The sequence below is a fragment of the Corylus avellana genome, chromosome 11 (genome assembly GCF_965113065.1).
Source record: "Corylus avellana chromosome 11, dhCorAvel1.hap1.2, whole genome shotgun sequence".
NCBI lineage: Eukaryota > Viridiplantae > Streptophyta > Magnoliopsida > Fagales > Betulaceae > Corylus > Corylus avellana.
The window spans coordinates 14,434,129-14,452,342 of record NC_142500.1 but is presented as its reverse complement, the minus strand read 5'-3'; the positions used below and the strand labels follow the sequence as shown (position 1 = coordinate 14,452,342).

Below are 18,214 nucleotides of genomic sequence, written 5' to 3'. Positions count from 1 at the left end.
AATATTATTTCTAAAAAAAAAAAAAAAATAAAATAAAATAAAAGAAGAATCCAACTCAATTTCAATTTGTATGTACCTCCTCGGCTGGTGGTCGGTTCCCCGCTTGGTTTCTTGGATGGTGTAACAGAACGGGCAGCCTAAGTTTTAACTCGTGGGCTTTTGAAATGTCTTGATTGAGAATTTCCACCTTCTCCACCTTGTCATTGTACATCTCCATCTTCACGTGCAGCATTAGGTATGTCCTCCATCCCTAAAAGAAACAATCAAATTTGTTGTTAGTCATTCGGAAAGGGAAGGCTAAGTGCTCTCATGATATATTATTTGAAAAAACAATTAAGTTAACAAATAAGAAATAAGTATACTACCTTCATCCCTAGGTATTTCATCCACCCCGTCACCTTCTCCATCTCCATCATGAAGGGGAGGCCTAGGTATCTCACCCACCTCGCCACCACCTTCTGCATCTCCATCATGACGGGGAGCCGTAGGTATCTCACCCACCCCGCCACCACCTTCTCCATGTTGTCCTTCAACAGCTTCAAGAAATAAATGCTCCTCTACCATTATAGCACTATCCACCATATGTTCAACATATAAATGAACATCTTGTGTTCTGTACTCAGCCATAATATTTACAAAATCTACAACGTCTGCATCACTATTTAAAGATATCACTTGATTATGTGGACTATCACCGACATTATACCAACATCTAAAGTCGCTCATGTATCTTAAGTCACGAACCAACTCTTTGACTTCCCACATACTAAAATAGTCAACATCATAGCCTTTCACTTCATGGACGTCGCCACCAACGTATTTAAATGGGGTATGGGTCATTGTCCCACCGTGGTGCATGATTATATTGACAGCCATATCTGTAAACATATAAAAGAGTGCAAGAAAAAATATAAAAGAGTGTAAGAAAAAACATAAAAGAGTGTAAGAAAAAATGTTTGTCCATACAAGAAAACACAAAAACAATAATATCTATCTATTGCATAAAATAGATTACGTGCATGTTTTAGACTCAAGATGCCCAACTTAAGCTGATTTTGGATGTTAGGTTGACATAGTTGACAACCATTCATTTGGGAAAAAAGGACAAAACATAATAGTAATAAGGGAAATCATATCTAAAATCCTTAAGTAAACGCGCTTTTATTAAAAACTCACTGGGTATTTTTTTTTGGAAATTTAGTCCTTGGGTCACTCAGAACTACTAGAAACTCCATACCGTTAATTTTTGCTAACTGCCATTATAGTAATAATAAACATATACTTTTGGACATGCATGTTATAGGTGCAAAGTGCACTTTTCGCCCATTGTTATATGTGGAAAGATCAACAAATGCATACAATACACTCATAAATGGCAACTTCTTCCTTCTTTCTTTCTTTCTTTATTTTTTTATTTTATTTATTGCGATCCCAATGGGGGCCACCCATACCTTTCACAGCCCCATTGGGATCGCAATAAAGGTAGTGGGATTGCCCCCATTGCTTCATTATTCTTAATCTACTCAATGTAATTGAATTATGCAAAAATACATCAATACATGTAAAAAATTTCTCTTTCTATAAGAACCATTAACCTATTCGATGCCTTAAATTATGCAAAAATTCATCAATATAGGTAAAAGAAGCAGGTTTAAGTTACATTTGCTACTTAATAACTTTCCATAGGATCAATATTTTGCCAAAGTCACCATTACATTATATTAATATACATGTCCATCATGCTTGCTAAATATTAAGAGAATGGGAGATAAGAAACTGTCTAATCTGAAAATGTTAAAGATAAAGTGTTTTTTTAAAAAGAATTTAAAACAAGCTTATAAATAAATAAGTGTTAGATTATAGTAAATCCCACCAGATTGACATGAAATTTAGCATGCACAATAGCATGGAGGGCATGTAATCCAACAAAGTAGTTGAATATAGGTACAATTATATACACTTGTGAGCGTGAGAGATTAAATCCCATATTGGAAAGCTATCACAAGAGGATATAGACAATTCATCCTACAAGACAGCTCATGAGATAATAAAAGCTTCTGTTTAATGCAAAATGTGGTTGAGGTAACGACGAAAGGAAAAAATTTTTAAATATAAAGAACAGTATATATATATACCATCTTCAAATTACTATTTCATTGTCAATGTCTCATCCAAATTAAATCCCATATTAAAATAACAGATCAATTAAACACCAAATTTGACTTCTCCAAATTCAGAACATCCATACCCTTCTAGAATGAGCACGGTGAGTTGTATATTGAGCAAGTTTTTTTTTTCTTTTTTTAACAGTATATTGAGCAAGTTGAGTTGTACATTAAATGGAAGGAAATTAAGCCCCACAGAAAAAAATTGATAGAATCCCTTCTGCCTAACACGACAAAATCCCCCTTGACCAACTTGCCAGTGCACACGAAAAAACAACTGTCTCATTCCAGGACCACAACCAAGGTGGACCACACCCACTGCCAATCAACAATAATATTGGCTCAAAAGTGCAATATTCGACAGATGTTGGACAAAAAAATGGTTGGGGATGAGGTTTCGACCAAAAGCTTCCAACACAACAAAAAAATTCAAAACACAACTATTAAAGGCTTCCATTTCAGTCAATCAACAAAACCCACAAAGAAATTTCGAAAAATACCTTCGTCGAAACCAAATTTTTCCGATTCAAAATATTGTGAATTGACGGAAACCTAGCCGGAAAAGTGACGCCGGAATTGATGGTCCAAAACGGTGGGTACTGTCGCCGGTGGCCTCTGTCGCCGTTGGGTTCTGTCTCCGGTGGTTCTGTCACCGGCGGGGTTTGGGTCAGTGGCGTCTGCGTTGGTGGGTTGCCGCTTGGTGTATCGGGTGGTTTGTATTTTGACCGTATGGAACTTGAGGGTTTAAAAAAAGAAGCCCTCAAGTTTAAGCCAAACTCACCGTTTTGTATGGTCCAAAACGGTGAGTTTTATATCCTACGTGTCCAATGTGAACACGTAGGATACAAAAATTCCACTTAGGTAGACTTAAGTGAAACAGTTCGTTTCATTCAAATAACGGCAGTTACCAAAAATTAACGGTATAGAGTTTCTAGTAGTTTCGAGTGACCCAAGGACTAAATTTCCGAAAAAAAATACCCAGGGAGTTTTTAATAAAGGCGCGTTTACCTAAGGATTTTAGATATGATTTCCCTTTTTCCAAAGTACAACCGGATAGTGTCCCAGGTAAGTAAGGGGGCGCACAATGGCACACTGAAGTCCCAAGATTTGCCTTGCCAGAGCTTTCCGATTGCAATTTTGGATAGTACCATAAACATTTACCAACATATGTGGCTTAGTTAATTATTCTCAGGTCCAAGCATCAAGCAATTTATATTTAAACAATATAAATAAAAAGAATATATTTAATCTTAAGTCCATGCATTAAAGAAATAATAATTTCAATGCTAAACAATTTAAATGATAACATTTATTAAATTGCAACATAAAAGCATATGAAATTGCATGGCCTAATGGTAGAATGTCTTAGGCCCCTTCAACTTTGAGAGCCTAGGTTCTAATCCCATATGTGCCCAAAATTGTTTTTTACCCCTTGTTTGTTTGTTTTGTTTTGTTTTTTTTTTTAACTGTATTGGGCTTGGGTTAAAATAAACCCATACCCAGTGGCCCAAAAAACACTAGACCCGGTTTCCTTATGGGTTAAAAAACCCTACCCGGAAAACTTAATCCGAACCCGAAAAATATTAAAACCCTAGCCGCCGCCGTTCCTCATGCGCCGGCTACCAAGGGCCGGCTCTTCGGCCAAACGACACACGGGCTGCCGTCATTTTTTTTTTTTTTGGGTAACCTCGATGAACAACCGCCGTTCCGGCCAAAAGTTCGGCAGCCGTACAGGGCTGTCATTTCTTTCCATCACGGCGGCCTCATATGGGGCTTCCTCTACGGCTGTATTTTGCAAGGCGCCGCTGACGGCAGTGTTACCTACAGGCTGCCGCCAGCGGTCCTCATCGGGCCGCCAGCGCTCACCTTATGCGGCCAACGCCGCTACTGTGGGGAAACCGGTGAGCTCTGGTTCCAGTGGGCGGTGGCTTGCTTTTCGGCTTACCTCCATAGGTTTTTGAGTATCACGTCTTTGTTCCAAAAATCTCTAAAGAGAAAAAGGGTAATTCGGTCACAAAACAAACAGATCATATACAAAGCATTCTGGATAGTTGTTTAAAAGAGAGAAAAAAAATTCTCATGCCTTATTGCAATAGTGTGTGAACAAATAATATTTATAAAATTGAACATTAACAATAACTATTGAAAAAACAAATAACTTAATGCTGAACAAATATGGCCTAGAGAAGGCTCTGATACCACATGTAAGAATTCTATATATATTAAATGCTAATTAACAATAAAACTAGCAGCGAAAATAATTTAATATATAAGTATCTCCGACCATTGCTTTGCTCAAGCAAGTTGAAGAACAACTTCACAGCAATCAAAACTAGAAAATTAAAAATATTGAGAGGTTTTCTGACTTATGCCTACTAGTGAGTGTCAATTGATGGAATACACATGCCTTATTTATAGGTAGGTCAGGGACCCTTAATTAGAGCTGTTACCTTAATTATTCCTCCCATCAAGGAATAAAAATCAAATAAATAATCAATACAGCTAATTGATTCCACAAAATAAAATCAGTAATAAATTCAAATATTTGTTCCACAAGAATTAAATCAACAATTTAATTCAGAATATTTAATTTCATAGAATAAACTTTAATTGGAATAAATCAATGAACACTGTAATTATATATATTTTATAATCACAATAATATATGTGACATAAGGGGCATACTTTAAATGAAATTTCTTATAACCTGAACTCATTTCACCTAAATCATAATCCTAAAACTATGTGTCGGATTTACGGGTCACGAGTTAAATTACCACCCTATTATAAATGTCTCTCCAAGAGCATAAAGCAGGTAAGCAAGGAAGTGTCCAATAAATTGATCTAACAAGGGTAGAAATGAGGATTCAATTGGTTAAGGTCAAAGTATAAAACACATTTCACAATTTGTTGTCATCAACTAATTAATCCTACAATGGGCTAAAAGAAAAACACAATAATAAGAAAATGAGAGATGCTACACATCATTCTCTCAACCATCTTTTAACCATCTCTTTTTACAAATTTAATGTATCTACCATTGGATTGTGAACTCATGTGGATTATACAAAAATTTAATGGTAGATTTACTCATTGACTATAAGGAGATGGTTAAAAGATAGTTGAAAGAATAATTTTTATCATATTTCTAAGAAAATAGAACGAAGGAAAAATACACATATCCCTTACATAAATGCCAAGTCATTTGGGGTCTATTTGGCAAACATTTTTTTTTTCCCCTTTTATTTACTGTCTACATCAATTTTCTACAAAAAAAAAAAAAAAAAAAAAATCAACATCAAAACATATTCACTTTTTTTTTTTTCCTTTTTATATCACGTCATTCACTTTTTATTACTATTCAAATAAAAAACCGCTACAAAACAAAAAAAATTCGATTTTCAATACAAAAATTCAAAACTTTATATCCCATCAATTCACGTGAGCGACAGTATCTAAGGCAAAAGGGTTTGCCAAATGGATCTAGAGTCTTTCTCAATCTGACTTTTCACACCCATTACATGAGGTAACACAAGGGAGCTCCCCACAATCATAATGTATAATAACATCCAACACCCTACTGTAAAGAAGTTTATAGAACACCACATCCCTTAAGAATTTCATGTGCCATCCAAATCCACCAAGTTGCACCCACCCTGACAGATAGGAGGTGGTGATCAAGCCCGCGGCACGCCACCTCCTTTTCTTAGCATATCTTTCAAAGGCTCTGGCCACGGCTGCCGGCACAAGGCCTGTTTTTTGAGTAATCAATCCCCCCAGTTGTTGGCCTAAAACAAGAGCTTCTTCCAGTGCTGCACATTCATTTTGTCCTAAATCAGGCGTCATAGGGTGCATGGCATCACCTGCAACAGTGATATTTCCTTTGCATAAATTTCCAAATATGACATGCCATGGGAGCCTATACATTAGAGGAGCCCATTTTATGGTGGAAAGATCAGAATGCTGGACGATTTCTGTGAACAATGGAGGCAAGTCTGTGGCAAAGTTGTCAATCACTTCTCTTTGTATCTTGTTTGGATCCCTTGTTATGCTTTTATCTGAAATGCAAAATATTTCCATATTGCTAACATGAGTGTAGGGGTGGACAAATTAACCACCTACCGATTACGACCGAACTGAAATTAACTTTCAACTGACTTATGCGAGTCAAAAATTGGTATGAATTTTTTATACCGACGTCGGTTTGGTTTGGTTCGGTTTGCTTAATCAGTATAAAATTTTTGTTGTCGGTTAACCGAACCGAACCGAGCTGAAATATGCATAACCGAACCAAACCGAACCACCAAATTTGACATGGATTAAGGCTTCAACGGATGGACTTTGCGGACTGACGTTTTGTTGAAAGTATTTAGTAAGTTTTTTGCATCTTATATTCTTATTGTTTGCATCTTATGTTCAATAAATTATTTTAGCAACAAAAAAAAAAAACAATTTGGGCCCCAAAATAACTAATTTTTGGCCAATTTAAAAATAGCATTGGCCGAATTAAAAAGCCCACGGTTAACCGATTAACTGACCGAAATTAGCCGAAAATTTTGAAATAATTAATTTGTTATCGAAATGATATCAGTGAATTAATCGATTTAATCAACAATGTCGGTTAACTGACTGATAATGACTTTACTGAACCAAACCAATACCCACCCCTACATGAGGGTAGTGCTAAGCTTGAAAATATGTGAGCATATATACCTGTCCACGAAGCTAATTTGGCAGTGAGAAACCAGTAGAGCTCTGTTTGGTTGAGAGAGACAAAGCCAGCCCTTTTGCCCACACTTACAAATTGTTTGAAGTCTTGGTTCAACCCATGGCCATGGGGAAACATGGCCAACCCACGCACCGCCCATCGGCCGGAATTTACAGGCGCGGTGAGTCCTAAACATTGTGCTGCCACCTTTGAGTTTACCCCGTCACACCCTATCAAAGCCTTTCATTTCCGATATGGGAAAAAGGAATTAAAGGTAATGAGTAAACTAGTAGAACAACTTCTAATAATGTTGTTAATAGATAGTTTTACAAAATATTAATCGGTCATTTATTGGAGATATATATATTTGGGGTGTTGGGAAACAAAGAGAAACTCCTTATCTTTTGACTCAATAATTATATAATAGACATTTGATTGTTAGAAACAAAATAAAATAAATATGAAATTTATTCAGCCATTGATGAAGATGTTAAGAACATCAATAGACACTAGACAAAGATGAAATCATGAAAGAAATGTTTGAGTAATTCTAGAAGGCCTACTTGTGTTCTACTAAGAATGATGTGACAGATGTGGCTATTAAAATCATCATTTGATCAAAATTCAATAATGATCAATCACAAGTCCAATGGTGATTTTAATAGCTACATCATTTTTAGTAGGACACAAGTATGACATAAATAGGTCTCCTAGAATTACTCGAAATGTTTCATCCCATTAACTTGCACTTTTTAAGATCCCATTATTCGTACTCCGAAGTTTTTCATAAAATATAAGAGATAAATATACAATTGGACTAAATGGTTTGGAGTATTGATAAATTTTAATTTTTAGGGTTAATAATTTTTTTAGTACTTGGGTTTGCAATTTTTTATTTTTTTCCCATAGGTTTCCAAAACAGTCAGAAATGGTACATGACCTATGAGAAAAGAAGAAATTGATGCCTTCGTTAGATTCCGTGAGAAAAAATCAACGATCTGCCACGTGATTTGAAAATTAAAAATTAAAAAAATAATAATAATAAATAATAAAAACTAAAATGGGGTGGCTGGCCACCCCATGTAATTTTCATTTTTTTTTTTAAGGTTTAGTTTGTTTTTTTTATTAGTTTATTATTTTTTTAATTTTTAAGACACGTGGCATATCGTTAATTTTCTCTCAGGGAATCTAACGAATGTATCAATTTTGTCTTTTCCTATAGGTCAAGTACCATTTCTGACTGTTTTGGAAACCTAGGGAGAAAAAATAAAAAATTGCAAACCCAGCTACTAAAAAAAGTTATTAACCCTAATTTTTAAGAAGTGATTACACACTTCCTGGGTACGTAAGAAAGAAAAGAAAAAGTGTTTATGCCCTTAGAAAGTAAATGGAATTCGTTAACGTCTCACATCAGCACTAATCACTGTGTGACACGTGTCACTTATAATAAAAATAATTATTAAAAAATATTAAAAACATGCACTAAATATGCAATATATATAAAAGAAAGAAATGTAGAGATGGTTGGGCCACCTCCTTGGCCAAACCACCCTGAATGGCCATGGGGTGGTTTGGCTAGCCCCTCAATTTTTGTTTTTGTTTTTTCTTGTCATTTAGACGAGAGACCATGAAGGGTGGTTCGGCCGCCTCAAAATCGCCATGAGGTAGTTTCAGCATACTCCAATTTTGTGCATTTTGTGAAGTGGGAAATGAATAGTCCTTACTTTTGCATTGATGGTTGTTCCATCTTCCATTTTAATGAGAGCAACATGCGGCGATGAGCCTTCTTGGGTTTGGGTTGTAATGGAGGTGAGATTGGAAGAGAAACGGATGGTCTCCATTGGCAATTCCTCTGCCAGAGCTTCCAGCAAGGCTTTACGGTGTACAACTCTAAGCTCGGCCCCACTCCTACTTTGAAAGAAAGAAAACTCAATGATCCCTCAATACTCTCATATATGCACTGTAAAGTCAAAGTAAACACAAACGAAATAGTCTTGAAAGATATTTCTAGTTCATCACCTATTAGCTTTTGTGAAAGATATTTCTTGAGTTGCTCCTGTATCAGTATCTGTTATGTATGCCCTAATAATTATAACAACCAAAAGAAAGTAATTATTATATATATATATATATATATATATATATATATATATATATATTCATCCAAAAACAAACGAAGATATATATATGTATGTTTGTGTTTGTGATCAAGATAATTACCTTGTGCAAGGAGAATAAAAGCTTTTGAGTTTGTGTGAGATGCCAAGGGCATCAAGAGAAGCCCAACCATTAGGGTAAAGACTTAAGGTAGCCCCAGTGGCACGCAACCCTTGTGATTTTTCTAACACCAAAGCTCGGATCCCCACTTTCTTCAAGGCTACAGCAGTTGCTAATCCTGCTATTCCTGCTCCTACTATCACCACATCCTGATCTTCCTGCATCTTCATCACTCACTTCCTCAACCTCAGGAACACACATGCACATTGAGGGTCTCAATGAGTCATCTATATATATATATATAGAGAGAGAGAGAGAGAGAGAGAGAGAGAGAGAGTATTAATTTTACAGCAGGAATTGATCCTATTAGAAAGTTTAGACTATTCAAATATATGATATGATATGACGAAAACTTACCTATTCGTGATAGTGCTGACTAATATACAAACGTAGATTCTCCCAAATTACGAATAAATATTTGTACTCAATAAAAAGTAATGTTACATGCACTCTTAAGTGCACACTTTCTAAAATGCCAATGAAAATTACTATTGAGCTTTGGATGGATGATTTTTAATGTTAAGAAATGACAGAAATTAAATACAAACTGGTTTGTAGCTAATTCATACAAAGCACATCTTTTCTTATTAATGCTATTAAAAAAATATGTGAAAAGCATATGTTCCCACATGCTTTAAGGACACATATCAATTTATTAGATTGCGTTATATAAATTAGTTACATACAAATCCCAGTTTGTAGCTAATTTTTGCAAATTGGAACAACATTAAACAAGGAGTACATAAGAGAGAATGAATTCTCGTATCTATTTTGTATCATTGATCTCTGTTTTATAGTACAGCAAACGGAACAAAATCCCATGAACTATGAACTAAGAAAAGGAAAATACAACTCAAATATGAAAGCTACTAATGACAAATTGGAGAGATCATAAAGGAATCAAATCATATCTCCTATAATGTTAGGGAATAAATACTTGAAAGCACTATAAAAAACCAATTTTTTGTTGACTCACGATTTCTGACGTGTCAAGTGGTCTGACACGTCAAAAAATCCTCATGACATGCCGGTTTTGACGTGTTTCAGGTGTTACGATTGTGGGTGTCAGAAATGAAAAAATTCTGACGTACCAAAGATGGCACGTCAAAAATTCCTAACGTGTTAGATCCAACACGTTAGAAAATTCTGACGTGGCAAAAAATATGTACTATTTGTCACGTCAAAAAATAGCATTTTTTTTGTAGTGAAGTGTGAACTTGACAGAAGTGTATATATCATTTCTCCTTGATAATTTGACCAAAACTCTTACTCTTACCTTTTGAAACATTAGAGAGACCAACTAGCTGTTAAGCATTTTGCCTTTTGATCATATATGGTGGAACATATTCTTCTTTCTATTTCTTTCATGCTTTGGTTTCCTTTCTCTTTGTGAAATTCTGGAGTTGATATGGATGCTCACAACCCAGAGGAAAGATACCTGATCTTCAGCAAGTGTTTGGTTCCAAAGAAAGCTTTCTTGTGATTGAAGCCATATTATTGATTATATATTATAAATTAATGAACTAGGTATATATCATTATGGTGTATATGGTGGCAAGTTTTGTTACTGTATTATAGAAGATCTTGAATTAATTACGCCAAGTGATCTAGAATTTGGAAGCTAGTTGCATCTATAAACTAGCTAATTGAGTTGGCTGGGGGCAAGATGAATTCTATAAACAAAGAAAAATTTACTCCATTGGGGCATTGCTCAGCTGTTATGAATGTCAAACCCATTAATATAAATGAAAATATGATTAAATATAAACTTGATCCATGTGGTTTACTACTTTATCAAAAGCACACTAGCTTTTCAAAAATGATATATTTATTTCGTGTGCGCGGTTTTCACTTTTATCAAATTGATCATTCCATCTAATGTTAAAATAAGATAAATGATAGAATTCATTCATTTTTCAACCATCTCCATAGTTAATTGATGAATCCACCATTGAATTTGTGTGAAGTCAACAAATCTAATGGTGATCTATTTGAATTTGGAGGATGATACGAAAAAAAGATAGAAAAAATATTAACGTGAATCATTTTCCTTAAAAAAACTCACAAATTTTTTGCCACGTGTACAATGTAAGACCTATAAATTGCCATGTGTACATTCTTGTCAAATGTCAAGTCAACATATACCTTAAAATAAAAATAGGTAATTACTTTTTTTTCCCCATGAACTACTACACTCCGTCAATATACCCACATGAACTACAATGTTTACTACACGACTATAACAAACCACCATTTACTTTCCAAAAACCCTCTTTCGTCAATCAACCTCCTTAAAAAAAACTTGAAATGACCCAAGTACCCTAACTTTTTTTAAAAAAATATATATATAATACCCTTAAAATTAAACAAATTAAAAAATATATATTATTAATGTATCAGTACCAGTTCAATAAAAAAAAAAAAAAATCAAAAATCAAAATTAAAAAACCAAATAAAAATTAAAACAAAAAAATACAAATATATTAAAATTAAAAAACACTTATAAATTAAATTATAAAAATAAAAAAGTCAATATAAAAAAACTAAAAAAAGTTAAAAAAGACTTAAACCAAAAAAATTACAAATGCAAAATCAATCTATGTAGTTGTCTTAATTAAAAATAGTGGTGAGATTTTCCAACGACCAAGCCCTACTTCCACAACGGTAATTTATCGGAGATCCCATCCCTCCGAGGTGGTCGTACTGTGTGGGGGTGGATCTCCAACTACTTTATGGCAGGGGGAAGGAGTTGGTGAATGGTGATGGTATAATTAATTAATCCAAGATTTCTAAATGATTCTATATTGTCATTAAAGAAAAAAAAAAAAAAAACCATTAATTGTTTTTATCAAGCGACAAATTTTAAGTGAAAGATCTTTCAAATGATAGCTCTTTCCTTGAAAGAAGGGGCTGGAATATGAATTTGTGAATTTAAGAAATAGAAATAAAAGTAAAAGATAAAATAAAATTATAAAGAAATGCGCCGTTTGAAGCTGTAGTAGTCAAAGGTTAGGAAAGGTGAGCATTATTTTTGGGCATTGGATGCAAAAATGCATGTAAAATATTCACTTGAAAAGTGATCAGTACTACTGCTTTATTGTGCTCATGCATGCACTAAACAGATTACAGAAGGCTCCAAATGAAATCAAAATACTTGCTTGAATGGTTTTTCTAGAGAATATTCTTCCCCCAAAAGCAAATCCTTTATGTTTCAAAGAGTGAAAGATTGGTTTAAAAAGGGTAAGGTTCTAAAGGTCACACACCTCTTGAGAAAATAAAATGATTCCACATTTATTGAATAATTGGAGAACACCTATTAGGGGTGATGCGTTGGAACGGCGACTCTAGACGGCTTGTTCGAATGCATCGGCTTAATGAGCTTGAGACAAACATTCAAGGAGTCCCTATCGATGCCTAGTCATTGTCCATTTGATCATGAGCACTTCCTGAGAGGCTTATTGAATAATTGGAGAACACCTATTGGGGGTGATGCGTTTGAACAGCGACTCTAGACGGCCTGTTCGAACGCATCGACTTAATGAGTTTGAGACAAACTTTCAGGGAGTCCCTATCGATGCCTAGTCATTTTCTGTTTGTTAGTTCAGGTTTTGGCTCATTCGGTTTACATGTATGGAGTTGAAAATGAGTATTTTAGGAAGCAAGTTCTAGAGCATGTCCGGACCACCAGAAGCCGGGTCCGGACACAAAAACTAGAAACAATGTTTTGAAAGAGGGGTCCGGACCCCATTTCCAGAAACAATCTTTTGAAGGAGGGGTCCGGACCGCCAGAAGCAAGGTCCGGACCCCATTTCCAGAAAGCTCATTTTATGAGGCCTGTCCGGACCTCAGATTTGCCCTGTCCGGACATGGCTGCTTTATTTTGTTTTATTTTCTATTTAAACACAATTTTGCTACATTGATATGTACGTATTTTGGAGAGCAAAATTAGAGAGCTTAGAGAGAGATATTGTTCTAGCTTATTTGAGAAGGGATTAAATACGTGAAGCCAATCGAAGTTCCGGTGAAAGGAAATTTTATAGAAGGATTGTGCCAGATGTTCTGGAAAGGGCTACTGCGGTAGAAGTCAAGTGGGTCGCTTGTCGTGTACAAGGAAGAGTAAATTGCAAAGGTTTTGTAATTCTTCTTGTATTCCTTATTCTTCTTATAGTGGATTGATTTCCTGGGTTTGGCTGCCCCGGAGAGGTTTTACATTTAGAGAGTTCTCTAAATGGTTTCCTCTTTGTAACCAAATATCTGTGTTCTTGATTTTCATTACATATCTGTATTTGGTTGATTATTAATTGTTAGGTTAGATCTTATTCCGCTTAATATTTGTGAATCACCTAGACATTTGAATAGGTGTCATTTGGAGTCGTTTTTAGAATTTTCAATTAGTATCAGAGCGGGTTCACTCTGTGAAGGATTTATTTCCTGAGTGTGATCCGAGACTCCATATCAAATGTCTCATACTGTTGCTCCTAATTCTCTTCCCGTCTTTGACGGAACAAATTATACGCATTGGAAAATTCGTATGAGAGCATATTTTAAATCCATTAATGTTTGGCATATTGTCGAATCTGGATGGACACGTCCAGAAAAAACAATAGCTGAATGGACAACAGAGGAAAAGAATAATGCTACTGCGAATGACAAAGCTATAAATGCTATTTACATCTCTGTTTCAAATGAGGAATTTTCTAGAATTTCTAGATGTGAAATAGCTAAGGAAGCCCGGGAAACTTTAGAAATCACACATGAAGGAACTAAGGTTGTTAGAACTTCAAAAATTCCAATGTTGGTTTCTCAGTTTGAGGAGATTAGAATGCAGGAAGATGAAACTTTTGATGAATTCTATTCAAAGCTTAGTGCCATTAGAAACTCTACCATTAATTTGGGAAAGAAAATGGATGATGCTAAAGTGGTGAAAAAAATCTTAAGATCTTTGCCTGAGAGGTTTATTCCCCAAATTGCTGCTATACAACAGAGCAAGGACTTAGATACTATGAGAGTAGAAGAACTTGTAGGTTCCCTCCAGACCTTTGAGCTAATTCTTCCTAAACACAAGAACACCAAAAATATTGCTCTTAAGGCAAAAAATGTTAAGGTTGACTCTTGTGGTTCATCTGATGAAGATTCTGGAAATGAGGAAGAAATTGCTATGTTTGCTAAGAAGTTTAGGAAATTCTTTAAAGCCAAGAAAGGAAATTTTAGAAATAGCAATTCACAATTTTCTGAGAAATCTATAAATGAGAATGTTGAGAAAGGAAAGTCACCTAGAGGTATTAAGTGTCACGAATGTGGAGGACATGGGCACATTCGTGTTGACTGTGCTAACTTGAGAAAGTCAAATGGCAAGGCATTTAATGTGACTCAAAGTGATGAGTCAGACAAGGACGATGCTGAACAGGGAGATAATTACTTAGCATTTGGATTTAGTTATGAGAGTGAGCATGAGAATAGTGAGTGTAATTCTCAAGACAAACAAGGTGTGTCCGATAATGATTCGGAAGAAGAAGATGATTTGCAAAATGCTTATAATAATCTCTTTGTGGAATACACTAAACTGAAAAAGCTGAATAAGCAGCAATTGAAGAAACTCAATGAAGTTAATCTTGAAAATGATCAACTTTCTGTCACCTTAACTGATTCTCTTGCTACTCATAATACTTTGATGTCTGAAAATCAAATGCTAATTGCCAAAGTGAAATCCTTAGAGAATGAACTGAATGAATCAAAGAATCATTTAACAAAATTCTCTAGTGAAAAGCTAAATCAAATGCTACATAATCAGAAACATTCGTTTGATAGAACTGGATTGGGTTTTGATAAATCTGCTATTTTATCTACTAATGTTGCTTCTTCTTCAAAGATGATTTTTGTGAAACCAGTGAACAAAGAAGATAGCTTGGCTGAAAAGAAGGTAATTTCTCATCAAATTTCTAAAGGTGGAAAAGTTAAGGGAACTCTAACTGATTCCTATATGTCTAGTTCTAAGTCGAGAAGTATGCACATGTTAAGGAACCAACCTTCTCAAAGGTTTATTCCTACGTGTCATAACTGTGGTAAGTTTGGACATATTCGTCCTAAGTGTTTTCAGCTTAACAGTCATGAGCCTAAAAGAGAATATTTCCATTCTAGAAATAGTTATGAGAAATTATTCAACATGATGAGAGACGTAGTAACACGGTTAGATGTCTTGGATAAGAGTCACACAGTTGTCCCTGATGTGAAGAAAGTTTGGGTCAAGAAGATTAATACCATTCACCCATTGAGGGGGAGTGGTAATGGACTCACCTAGATTAGGTGGGCACATAGAACATGCCTAGAAATTAAGCATATTGATATTTGTCTATAGCTGTTCTAGGGCATTTTTGTTTCTTTTTGAATTTTTGTTTGCTTTGTTTTTATTTTCTTTGATTATCTTTTTATTCTTTTAGATTGTTTTAATTGTTGGATACTCAGTTTCTCATGTCTTGTGCTCAAATGAATATTTTACATATGAGTGGGGTCAATATTTCTGCAATTTACATCTATTGCTCCATATGTTTCTGATATACCTTGTTTTTCTGAAGACTGTTAAAGGAGTAAGAGTTAGTTTTTCTCATGTTCGAAATTGTGCACTTTTTGCCCCCATTAGGTTTAGATTTTTGTTATGGTTTTGGGAATTTGGATCAAACATTTTTTTTGGAAGATAGGTAGTGTCAGTTCTATCCACTTGACCAACTCGTTAGTTGAACCTAACTCCTAAAAATTCCACCATTTCTTCCAAAAAAAAAAAGGGGGCATAAAATAAGCTCAGATGACTTAGTTTTGCTTCTATATGTCCCTAAAGAAAGAATCAGTGATCAAATCATTGCGAAAATAGATGATTACTAAAGGACATGGTGAAAGCGAATGATTAGTCTCAGGGGGAGTATATCGGATGAGGGAATCTAGGTCCTAACATTATAAGGTTTTACTGTGGCTTGAATCAGACTGTTTGTCTTTCATTTAAAAAATGTCTGCCTAGATTTCCTTTCCACTGATGAAATCTTATTTAATGGGAGTTTTCACACACTACACATTCACATGAGATTTATGATTACTGCCTACTTGACTGCATTCACAGAACAAGGTTGTGTCATGCATATGGTACATTTAAGGTGTAAGTGTAGTTTGTTGATCACTCTGGATTGTTAAGATATTTATAAGGGCATGCATGATTTATTGGATATCTATACAAGTTGTGTTTTCCTTTAAAAAAAAAAAGAGGTTTATTGTTTATTTTGTTTTATATTAAGGGGGAGGCTCAATTTTTTTTTGTGTTATTTTTTTTCTTTTTCTTTCTCTGTGATTCCATCTTTTCAACTTAAAGGATCAAGACTCACTCACCAAGGTATGTTTTCTTCCTTTCTTCGTTTCAATTTTGGTTTCGAATCCAATTCGAGGATGTGAACGTTTGGGTTTCAAAGTGCCATTCCAAATTGCTTGATTGCTTGATAATTTTTCTTCTCTCACAGAAGTGTAACACAATCCATACGACTTTGGAGAAAGATGTGAAGTCCATCAAGGAAAGCTTTTGGCAAGAATAATTTTTCCCTCCTATTTTTGTTTGTTTCTGGCAAGAATAATTTTTTTTGTGTTTTGGTTGTTGGTTTTCTTATTTAAAACTCTAGTTTTTTTTTTTTTTTGCTTCCTTTGTCCTTCCGAGACAAAAAGGGGGAGTTATTTTGATGTGTCATTTTCATGTACTACAATTATTTTTGTTCCCGAATGGCCAAAGGGGGAGTTTGTTAGTTCAGGTTTTGGCTCATTCGGTTTACAAGTATGGAGTTGAAAATGAGTATTTTAGGAAGCAAGTTCTAGAGCATGTCCGGACCACCAGAAGCTGGGTCCGGACACAAAAACCAGAAACAATGTTTTGAAGGAGGGGTCCAGACCGCCAGAAGCGGGGTCCGAACCCCATTTCCAGAAACAATCTTTTGAAGGAGGGGTCCGGACCGCCAGAAGCAAGGTCCGGACCCCATTTCCAGAAAGCTCATTTTATGAGTCCTGTCCGGACCTCAGATTTGCCCTGTCCGGACATGGCTGCTTTATTTTGTTTTATTTTCTATTTAAACACAATTTTGCTACATTGATATGTACGTATTTTGGAGAGCAAAATTAGAGAGCTTAGAGAGAGATATTGTTCTAGCTTATTTGAGAAGGGATTAAATACGTGAAGTCAATCGGAGTTCCGGTGAAAGGAAATCTTATAGAAGAATTGTGCCAGATGTTCTGGAAAGGGCTACTGCGGTAGAAGTCAAGTGGGTTGCTTGTCGTGTACAAGGAAGAGTAAATTGCAAAAGTTTTGTAATTCTTCTTGTATTCCTTATTCTTCTTATAGTGGATTGATTTCCTGAGTTTGGCTACCCCGGAGAGGTTTTACATTTAGAGAGTTCTCTAAATGGTTTCCTCTTCGTAACCAAATATCTGTGTTCTTGATTTTCATTACATATCTGTATTTGGTTGATTATTGATTGTTAGGTTAGATCTTATTCCGCTTAATATTTGTGAATCACCTAGACATATGAATAGGTGTCGTTTGGAGTCGTTTTTAGAATTTTCACTGTTCGATCATGGGCACTTCCTGAGAGGCTTAATTAGTTGATTGACAGTCGATGTTTGTTCGACTAAGTGCTACAATTTATGACAACACGAGATGTTCGGTTGAAACTCGTTTGACCGTAAAACTTTGTCGCAAAGTTTTGTTCGAATGAGACTTTTATATGTTGGAACGCGACTTCTCAATAATTTCGTTTTATTTTACTTTCCATGTAAGAGGTTTGGACTTATTTTTCCATATAAACACACTTGGGACCGCCTAAAGCTGCAATTTATGATATATTTTCCTTAGAGAGCTCTTCTATCTATTTTTCCAAGAAATCATTGATTGTATTTTTTGTTTGGAAAATAGTTATGAGTTTTGTATTTGTTAATTCTGCAACCCACTGCACTTCTAGCATTGGTTGGTAACAGAGTCCAAGGTTTCTTTCCTATCTTGGCGTGAAGAAGAACATGTGGAGGAGGAAATCGACATGCGACT

General features: G+C 35.2%; 1 protein-coding gene across 1 annotated transcript; it reads right to left on the bottom strand.

Moving 5' to 3' along the window:
* Positions 1–5,660: 5,660 nt before the first annotated feature.
* Positions 5,661–16,214, bottom strand: LOC132164944 (monooxygenase 3-like). Its single transcript, XM_088511960.1, has 6 exons — positions 16,208–16,214; positions 9,094–9,322; positions 8,893–8,955; positions 8,598–8,781; positions 6,879–7,113; positions 5,661–6,223 (listed from the first exon to the last, which is right to left on the bottom strand). Exons 1-6 carry the CDS (start codon positions 16,212–16,214, stop codon positions 5,661–5,663), a joined length of 1,281 nt encoding a protein of 426 aa, XP_088368086.1.
* Between the last annotated feature and the right edge of the window lie 2,000 nt (positions 16,215–18,214).

What these genes read in the sequence shown, in the direction of transcription:
- LOC132164944 (XM_088511960.1), bottom strand. An exon ending in TTTTATTCTCCTTGCACAAG is followed by an intron (nt 8,956 to 9,093) that starts GTAATTATCTTG and finishes TATAATTATTAG; the next exon opens with GGCATACATAACAGATACTG. An exon ending in TCTTTCACAAAAGCTAATAG is followed by an intron (nt 8,782 to 8,892) that starts GTGATGAACTAG and finishes CTTTCAAAGTAG; the next exon opens with GAGTGGGGCCGAGCTTAGAG.